The sequence below is a fragment of the Oratosquilla oratoria genome, chromosome 42 (assembly GCF_046742065.1).
Source record: "Oratosquilla oratoria isolate Oo_2021 chromosome 42, ASM4674206v1, whole genome shotgun sequence".
Taxonomy (NCBI): domain Eukaryota; kingdom Metazoa; phylum Arthropoda; class Malacostraca; order Stomatopoda; family Squillidae; genus Oratosquilla; species Oratosquilla oratoria.
The window spans coordinates 35,012,540-35,022,582 of NC_134818.1; the positions used below are offsets into that span (position 1 = coordinate 35,012,540).

A 10,043-nucleotide genomic window follows, 5' to 3' on the forward strand; every position below is an offset into this window, starting at 1 on the left:
ACCCACATTTAGCTTTAGCTTTCTTCTATCACATACTCTCCCAAACTCTGTCACCAACTTCCTCAATCCCTCCTCCGATCCTGCTACAAGCGCAGTGTCGTCAGCAAACAACAGCTGGCTCACCTCCCACTTTTCTCCATTTTCTTTAACCATCTCTAATCCCTGACCCACTACCCTTGCATTTACCTCTCGCACTACCCCATCCATGTATAAGTTGAACAGCCAGGGCGACATAACGCATCCTTGACGAAGTCCCACCTTTATCTCAAACCACTCACTCTCTCCATTTCTAATCCTAACACAAGCTCTACTACTCTCATAAAAACTCTTGACAGCTCCTAGAAGCTTTCCTCCTATCCCATATATCTGCATAACCTCCCACAGTGCCTTTATGTCTACCCTATCGTAAGCCTTTTCCAGATCCATAAAAGCCCAAAAAACATCCTTCCCCTTTCCTATAGCTTTCTCACATATCTGTCTTACCACAAAGATCTGATTTACACAACCTCTACCTGTCCTAAATCCACACTGTTCCTCACCAATTACTCCTTCTGTTCCTCTCCTAATCCTCTCAATCAAGATCCTCCCATAAGCCTTCCCAACTACACTTAATAAGCTAATCCCTCTGAAACTACTACATTCACACTTGTCCCCTTTTCCTTTGTAAAGAGGAACTATACAGGCACTCCTCCAGTCCTCCGGCACCCTACCCTCTCTCCAGTAAACATTAAATAACCTCACCAGCCAGTCCACCATCACTGTACCTCATTTTTTCAGACATTCTTAACAACTGCCTTCACTTCATCCTTCCTTATTTCTCCTCCATTTTCCTCACTCATCACGGTCATTTTCTTAGCATTTCCCACTGCAACTATCTTTTCCTCCCTATCCTCCTTCACATTTAGCAACTCCCTAAAATATTCCATTATCATCTCTCCATCTGCACCTTTTACCTTTTCTTCTCTACTTGATTCGCCTCCTCTTCCCCTCTTAATTTCTTTCCAAAACATCTTTTTATTACATTCAAATTTTTCTGTCATACTCTTACCCCACTTCACATCTGCTCTCCTCTTTGCCTCCTTTACCTTTTGCTTTACTTCTCTTTTCTTTTCTTTGTACCTCTCATATGACTCCCTCGTCCTATTTTGTAATCAATCTGTGAAAACTCGCTTCTTCTCTTCTACAACCTTCTTTGTTTCCTCATCCCACCATTCACTACCCTTCCTTCTATTTCCTCCTGTCCATCTTGTTCCACACACCATCCTTGCACACTTTGTGACTTCCTCCTTGAACCATCCCCATTTCTCATCCACACCTAGCTCTACTCTATCCTTCACACCCTCCCACTCCTCCTTCATCTTCTTCTCGTACTCCTTCTCCTTTTCATTTTCCCTTAAAGAGTTCACTCTAAGCACCTCCCTACCTATCCTCCACTCTTAACTTACCTTCCACCAAAAAATGATCTGATATTCCCCCACCCTCTCCCTTTAGCACATGTACATCCTTAACTCTTCCTATCAGTCCTATTTACCACTACATAATACATCAAAGCTCTATCTACCACCCTTCCATCCACCACCCTCTCCCATGTGTACTTATGCTTGACTTTCTTCCGAAACACTGTGTTTGCTATCATCAACTCTCTTTCTAGACACATTTCCACCATCAACTCTCCACTACGATTTATTCCTGGAACTCCACATTTCCCAACCACTCCCTCAATTAGACCATTTCCTACCCTAGCATTAAGGTCTCCCAGTACTATTACGTTGACATTTCTCCCTAAATCCTCTATGCACTCATTTAAATCTATCCAAAAGGCCTCCCTTTCTTCTACACTCTTCTAACTGCCAGGCCCATATGCACTTACAAAGACCCACATCTCCTTTCCCAGTTTCACCTTCATCCACATTATCCTTGAGGAAACCTCCTTCCACTCCACTACACGTTTACCTATCTCTTCACTTACTAGAATAGCCACCCCTTCCCTCCCTCGCCCTCTCCTCACTCCTGATAACCTCCCACTTACACTCCCAAACTTACACTCACCCTTCCCTTTCAACTTAGTTTCACTCAAAGCCAACACATCCATCTTTCTTCTCACAAACATACAACCTATCTCTTCCCTTTTACTCTCATCTGTACCACATCCACGCACATTAAAAGACCCAAACCTTAGGGTGCCGTTCCGAAAACTCCCAGACCCTCTTATGCCTTTACTATATATATATATATATATATATATATATATATATATATATATATATATATATATATATATATATATGTGTGTGTGTGTGTGTGTGTGTGTGTGTGTGTGTGTGTGTGTGTGTGTGTGTGTGTGTGTGTATGTGTGTGTGTGTGTGAGTCAGTAATTAACTTTTTGCGTGAGCTCTTAAGCTTTCGAAAAATAGATTTGTCGTAGTGGGAGAGGGAATGATTCAAATTTCCAACGTTCATAGGAGACACAAAGATTATAATGATCACAAAAATACAAAACACAACAAACAAAATACAAGAAATGAAAATAGAACAAAATAGATATCAAGAGGTTTTGCAGATGTCGTTTTGACGGACCTCCATTTCACGCATACCGGAAGCAACGGACAAAATATGTTGCAGCCGAATCCGCGAAAGTTTTGATGTTTATTTTGTTCTGATTTAATTTCTTCTATTTCATTTGTTGTGTTCTGTATTTTTATGATCATTATTGTTTCCTATGAGTCTTGGAAATTTGATTCATTCCCTCTCCCCCAATCAGAAACCTACTTCTCGAAAGCATAAGAGCTCACTCAAATAGTTAATTTACTAACTCTTTTGCCGTCATTTTTAGCAGGATATGCCCTAGAGGGAATCTGCTGCCCTACCACGATATATCAATATATATATATATATATATATATATATATATATATATATATATATATGCACTAAAAACCCACTATTATTTGGATTTAAGAAAAGAAGGAAGTAACGAATTTCCGTATATTTCGATCACTTGCTGTGATCCTCTTCAAGCGGAATACATAGACAAGAGAACATACATATCTTAAATCCAAATAATAGTGGGTTTTAGTGCAATTACTAATGTGTAACGACATTACTGGACAGTGATATATATATAGATTCATCAATATATATATATATAAATATAATATATTATATTATATATACATACACACACATACACACACCTATATATGTATATATACATACATATATATATATATATATATATATATATATATATATACATATTCATCTCTTGTTTCAACGGACTTCCATTTCACGAGTATCGGAAGCAACGGACAAAATATGTTGCAGCCGAATCAGTCTGTAAAGGGGTTTATCACACTGGGCTCCTAGGGGTTTTATTATATTGTAAACCTATACGAATGTTATATATATATATATAAATATATATATATGTATATATATATTTACATATATACATATATATATATATCTACATATATATATATATATATATATATATATATATATGTGTGTGTGTGTGTGTGTGTGTGTGTGGGTGTGTGTGTGTGTATGTGTATTTGTGTGTGTGTTGTGTGTGTAGGGTGAGTGTGTGTTTGTGTGTGCTGTGTATGTGGTGTGTGTGTGTGTTGGGTGTTTGTGAGTGTTGGGTGTGTTGTTGTTGTGTTGTGTTTGTTCGTAAAGATCTAGAGTCCAGGAATCATGTTATCGGAAACTTTTCCGATTATATATATATATACATCCATATGCACATGAAGCCCCTAATACCTTTCTCTTTGTGTGTCCCTTGGCAGCAGCCCGACGCCCTCCCTGGAGTTCGAGTACCACGACTACACCTCGATGACGTCCTTCTTGAGGGCCATGAGTGCCACTTACCCGAACCTGACGGCGCTCTACTCCATCGGCAAGACCGTGCAAGGTAAGTCGAAAGCGAACGTTTGGTCTGTAGGAGGGCGGGGCTGAAAGTGTGTTCGTTCTTCGAAGTGGCATAAAGGCTGAGGTGATGCCATTTGTTGACTTTGTTCTGGCAAGCAACGGATTATTTGAGTCTGTTGAAAAGCAGTGAAGAAGCGTTTTTGTATACCATTGATTATTTTGTCTTAATGTATTTATTTATTTTTATATGTCTATCTATCTATCTATCTATCTATCTATCTATTTATCTATATATATATATATATATATATGTATATATATATATGTATATATATATATGTACATATGTATATATATATATGTATATATATATATATATATATGTACATATATATGTATATTATATATATATATATATATGCGAATGAATAAATCACAAAAAACAGGTGATTCACAAAATGTGTAATAAAACCAGTTCGAAAATAAAATGAAGTGTCCGAACGTTTTCGCCTATTTAAGACATTTTCAAAGGTACAGAGTAAGGTAGCAATGACCTTATATATGCAAAAGAAGCACATTAGGCGGGAATTAGGAACAGGTCCAATAGTGACCTCACTCTCTCATCATTGCCGGACGTTTGACCCGTCTTACTGTCAACAATTATATAATATATATACTAAAATAATATATATATTATAAATAATATCACATATATTATATATATAATATAGTTGTTGTGTGTGTATTGTGTGTAGTGTGTGTGTGTTGGTGTGTGTGTGTGTGTGTTGTGTTACATATATAAATACTAGATTATATTTATATATATAATATATATATATATATAAGTATATAAGATATATATATAATCATAGTACAAACACTGAATGGGTCCCAGTGCATATGATAATTAAATTTTATATCAACCACAATGCACTTGAATTCTAAGCCATCAACAATCGGTAGATCCGGGGAGCCATCAAGCAATATTGAAAACGTGGGTACGGCCCAAGGACTCGAACCCGCTATCACTTGACAAGTGCTGGTAGGGAACTGTAACCGATTGCTCCATCAAATTCAATCAATCGGTTTAAGTCACTACACCCACTTTCACGTGCACGTGCTAGCCGGGTTTCGAGTCCGTGGCCGTACCACGTTCCAAATTCATTTTCATTCATGTTGGCCTCCTTGGGTCTCCCGATGTTGATGGCTTAGAATTAAAGGTGCATTGTGGTTGATAAAATGGGTAACTATCAATATATAATACTATATATAGAATATATATATATACTATAATATATATATATAGTATATATAAAATAATATATGCTGTGTGTGTCTGTGTGGTGTGAGTGTGTGCGTGTGTGTGTGTTCGTGTGTGTGTGTGAGTTGGTGTGTGGTTGTGTGTGTGTGTGTGTGTGTGTGTTGTGTGTGTGTGGTGTTTTGTGTTGTATACAATACAACACACACATATCTATATATATATATTATATAAATTTATATTATATATAAATTATAGTATATTATTATATATTGTATGTGTGTAGTGCTTTGTTGTGTGTGGGTTGTGTGTGTGTGTGTGGGTGGTTTGTGTGTGTGTGTGTGAGGTGTGTGTGTTTGGGTGTGTGTGTTTGTGTGTGTGGTATACATATATCACGTATATATATATATATATATATAAATATACTATATATATATATATATATATATATATGTATATATATATATGTATGTATTTATTTATTCGCTTATTCATATTTGTATATATTGATTGATTTATTCTTGCATTTATTCATTCATTTAAAACACGGGCCAACCCAGAGGATAAACTGACGAGGACTTGGGAAGGGGCGAGAGTATTTCGATGGTTTGGGGCGTCGGGCGGAGGGGAACGATGGCGGAGGCCAAGGGGACGGCGGCGGAGGAGGAGGAGGAGGAAGAGGAAGAGGAGAAGGAGGAGGAGGAGGAGGAGGTAGTGCGCAGTCCGTAGGGGCACAATCGATGAATGGTCGGCTGATCCGTTGTCTCCCATCCACCACCACCACTGCCACTGTCACCACCACTTCCACCACCACCACCACCACCAATATTACCATCACCACCACTGCTACCTCTATCACCACCATCACCACCACTACCACCACCACCGTCAGCACCACCAGCACTACCACCGTCACCACCACCAACAGCAACACCATCTCCAGCATTACCACCACCACTATGCACTACCTGTCTGGTACTACTATACTTATCTAAGAGTTGATTAGTGTAGGGGTCTGATAGTATATGGCACTACTATTCTCTCTTCTCTCTCTCTCTCTCTCATCTCGTCCTTTCTCTCGTCTCATCACTCTCTCTCTCTGGCTCTCTGTCTCTCGGTCTCTCACAATATTCTCGTCTCTCTTCTTTTCTCTCTTCTATCTTTCTCTCTCTCTCTCTCTCTCTCTCTCTCTCTCTCTCTCTCTCTCTCTCTCTCTCTCTCTCTCTCTCTCTCTCTCTCTCTCTCTCTCTCTCTCATCTGGTTCGTGTTTACAGTAGCATGGTCTCCTAGTCTGTAACACTAATAATATTCTCAGCTAATTCGCCTATTTCATTAGTTCCACGTTCTCATAATTTGGTGCTACTATTCAGTAGTACTATGCTATGTAATGATTACGTAATACTACGCTCTTTGATCATGTGTGGAGTCGTTGGTACTATGCTTATTTTCAACACTTATCTTGTTTGATCCATCACCACCACCACTATCACCACCTCCACCACTACGTCCACCTTCATCACCACCTCCACGACGACTACCACCAATACCACCACCACCATTACCATTATCATTACCATTACCATTACTATTACCATTACCACCGCTACCATCACCATTACCACCACCACTGTCACCACCACCACCACCACCTCTGCATTCTCTCCTACCTCCTCCACAATACGAACATTTCACAGACAGTTCCCGTAACAGAAAATATAAAGTTCGACGACAAGATTGTGTTACTCCCGCGGCAACACACTCGCAGCCTTCCCCCGTTTTCTTTCCAAATAACGGAAACTCCCGAATTTCGGAAATTCCCAATAATGGAAAGAAGAAAGTATTTAAATTTAGTTAAATAGGAAAAAAAATCGAGAGATGCTTTCGTTCCCAATATTGGAAAGTTTTGGATTCGAGACTTCTCCAATACGGAGAAGAACTATGTGGAGGGTGCAGTCACGTGTAGCAACTATGTGTTCGTAGAAACAGCGAAAAGAGTACCAACAGTGCTTGGAGTTCCAAAGAGTAGTAACAGTTTAAGGAGTACCAGCAGTGCTAGGAGTGCAAAGAGTACTAACAGTGCAAAGAGTACCAACAGTGCTAAGAGTGCCAACAGTGCCAAAAAGTATCAACAGTGCTAAGAGCATTAACAGTACAAAGAGTGTCAACAGTGCAAAGAGTACCAAGAGTACCAAGTATGATTAAAGTACCAAAAAGTACCAGTAATGCAAAGAGTACCAACAGTGCAAAGAATGCAGAGTATCAACAGTGCAAAGAATGCAAAGAGTATCAATACTGCAAAGAATGCAAAAAGTATTAACGGTGCAAAGAGGACCATCAGCGCAAAAAGTGCAAAGAATACCAACAGTGCAAAAATACCGAGAGTACCAACAGTGCTAAGAGTGCCAAAGAGTACCGATAGTGCAAAAATGCAACGAGTATCAATAATGCAAAGAATGGGGAGAGTACTAACAGTGCAAAGAGTACTATCAGCGCAAAGAGTGCCAACAGTACAAAGAGTACCAACAGTGCCAATGAGTACCAACAGTGCCAAAGAGTACCAACAGTGCAAAGAGTACTAACAGTGTTAAAGGGCACCAACAGTCCAAAGAGTAACAACAGCCCAAAGAATACTAACAGTGCAGAGTACCAGCAGTGGTAAAAATGCAAAGAGTACCAACAGTGCCAACAGAGTGCCAACAGTACAAAGGGTACCAGCAGTGCAAAGAATGCAAAGAGTACTGAGAGTGCAGAGTGCAGAGTGTACCAACAGTATCAAACATAAGATGATGCCACATGCGAGGTCCCATCTCAAGACAAAACCATCAACAGACTCTTGGAGCAGATGTGCAGCCCATAGCACCTTTCGGGGAGGACTCTGATGATACGCTGGAGGGAAAATGATTTTCCTCCAGCAGCGTATCAAATGACATTCTATGTATTTCTGTTGAGAAAAAACAAGATAGTTTGCCATGGAGCGATTTCACGGCGGAAAAGGTTCTGGAGGAGGTGGGCTGTACCGCCGATTAATTGGAGGTTGGAGGAAAAATAACCCTTAGGCCCAGGATGGCGTTCCAGTTGGTGTCATCGCAGAGCTGCGCGCTTACCCCTCAGCCTCCCTTCCGTTCAGCTGTTCGTCTGTGACCATCTCCCTGGCTGACACAGACAAACCACAGCTACATCCTTAGATCGTCCGTATGTACGACAAAAGGGTCCTTCTTCCATTTCTTTCTCTCTCTTTTCTCTATATCTCTCTTGCTCTCTTTCTCCTCCTCCTCGTTCTCTATTTTTTATTAATGTTTCTCTTACACTATATATTTTGATCTCTTTCTCTCTTATTCTTTCTTTCTCTTTTTATTATGCTTCTCTCTTTATCTTTCTTTTTCTCTCTTCTCTCTCTCTCTCTCTCTCTCTCTCTCTCTCTCTCTCTCTCTCTTCCTCTCTCTCAAATCATCAAAGCCCTCTCATCTCATCTCGCCTCTCTCTTCCTCCTCTCTTCTCTCTCTCTCTCCCTCTCTCTCTCTCTCTCGTCTCTCTCTCTCTCCACATCCTCTCTCTCTCTCTCATCTCTCATCTCTCTCCACACCCCTCTCTCCTCTCTCTCTCTCTCTCTCTCTCTCTCTCTCACCCTCTCTCTCTCTCTCATCTCGTCTCTCTCCTCTCTCCTCCCTCTCTCTCTCTCGCGAGCGTCTCCTCTCTCTCTCTCATCTCTCATCTCTCTCCTCTATCTCTCTCTCCCTTATCTATCTCTTCTCTCTCTCTCTCCCTCTCTCCCTCTCTCTCTCTCTCTCTCTCTCTCTCTCTCTCACTTCTCTCTCTGCTCTCTCTCAACTCTCTCAAAATCTCTCTCCTCTCGCTCTCACTCTTCTCACTTCTCTCTCTCTCTCTCTTGCCTCTATCTCCTTCTCTCTCTCTCCTCACATCTCTCTCTCTCTCTCCTCTATCTCTTCTCTTCGTCTCTCCCTCTCTGCTCTCTCTCTCTCTCATATCTCTCTCTCTCTTTGTCTTCTCTCTCGTCTTTTCTCTTCTTTCTCTCTCTCCTTTCTGCCTCTCCGTCTCTCTCATCTCTCTTCTCGTCCTCTCTCCTCTCTCTCTCTCTCTCTCTCTCTCTCTCCATCACTCTCTCTCTCTTCTCATCTCTCTCACTCTTTTCTTCTTTTACTTCTTCTTCTCTCTCTCTCTCTTCTCTCCTCTAATCTCTCTCTCTCTTCTCCTCTCTCCTCATTCTCCTCATCATCTCTCTCTCTCTCTCTCTCTCTCTCTCTCTCTCTCTCTCTCTCTCTCTCTCTCTCATTCATCACTCTCTCTCTTTCGCTCTCTCTCTTCTCTCGCTCTCTCTCTATCTCTCTCTATTCTCTCTCTCTTCTCTCTCTCTCTCTCTCTCTCCCTCTAAACTCTCTCCTCTCTCTCTCTCTCTCCTCCTCTCTGCACTCCAACCTCCTCTCTCTCTCTCTCTTTCTCTCTCTCACATTCATCTACCCTCTCTCTCATCTTCTCATCTCTCTCAATCCTCTCGTCGACTACTCCGTCTCTCTCACTCTCATCTCTTCCCTCTCTCTTCATCTCTCATCATCTCTCTCTGCTTCCTCTCCTCATCTTCTCTCATAATCTCTTCTCTTCTCTTTCTCTCTCTCTCTCTCTCTCTCTTCATTCCCTCTCTCTTCTCTCTCTCTCTCTCTCTTCTCTCTCTCTCTCCCTCTCTCCCTCTCTTCTCTCTTTCTCTCTCCCTCTCTTTCTCTCTCTCTCTCTCTCTCTCTCTCTCTCTCTCTCTCTCTCTCTCTCTCTCTCACTCCACGTCTCTACTCCTCTCTCTCCTCTCTCATCTTCCTCTCTCCTTCTCTCTCTACTTCTCAATCTCTTCTTTTCTCTATCTCCCTCTATCTTCTCTTCCTAATGTATTCTTTCCAAAGACTCTCTC

General features: G+C 40.8%; 1 protein-coding gene across 10 annotated transcripts in view; it reads left to right on the forward strand.

The window, feature by feature from the left end:
- The window catches only part of LOC143021739 (carboxypeptidase D-like), a 241,539-nt gene that overhangs the window by 92,727 nt on the left and 138,769 nt on the right, over nt 1–10,043 (forward strand). For all 10 annotated transcript variants that reach the window (XR_012965996.1, XR_012965998.1, XR_012965997.1 and 7 more), the window contains one exon: nt 3,789–3,913. Coding sequence is in view for 7 of the 10 variants with exons in the window: in XM_076179426.1 (XP_076035541.1) it covers nt 3,789–3,913 (125 nt within the window). In the remaining 3 variants the exon portion in view is untranslated. The remainder of the gene's footprint in view (nt 1–3,788; nt 3,914–10,043) is intronic.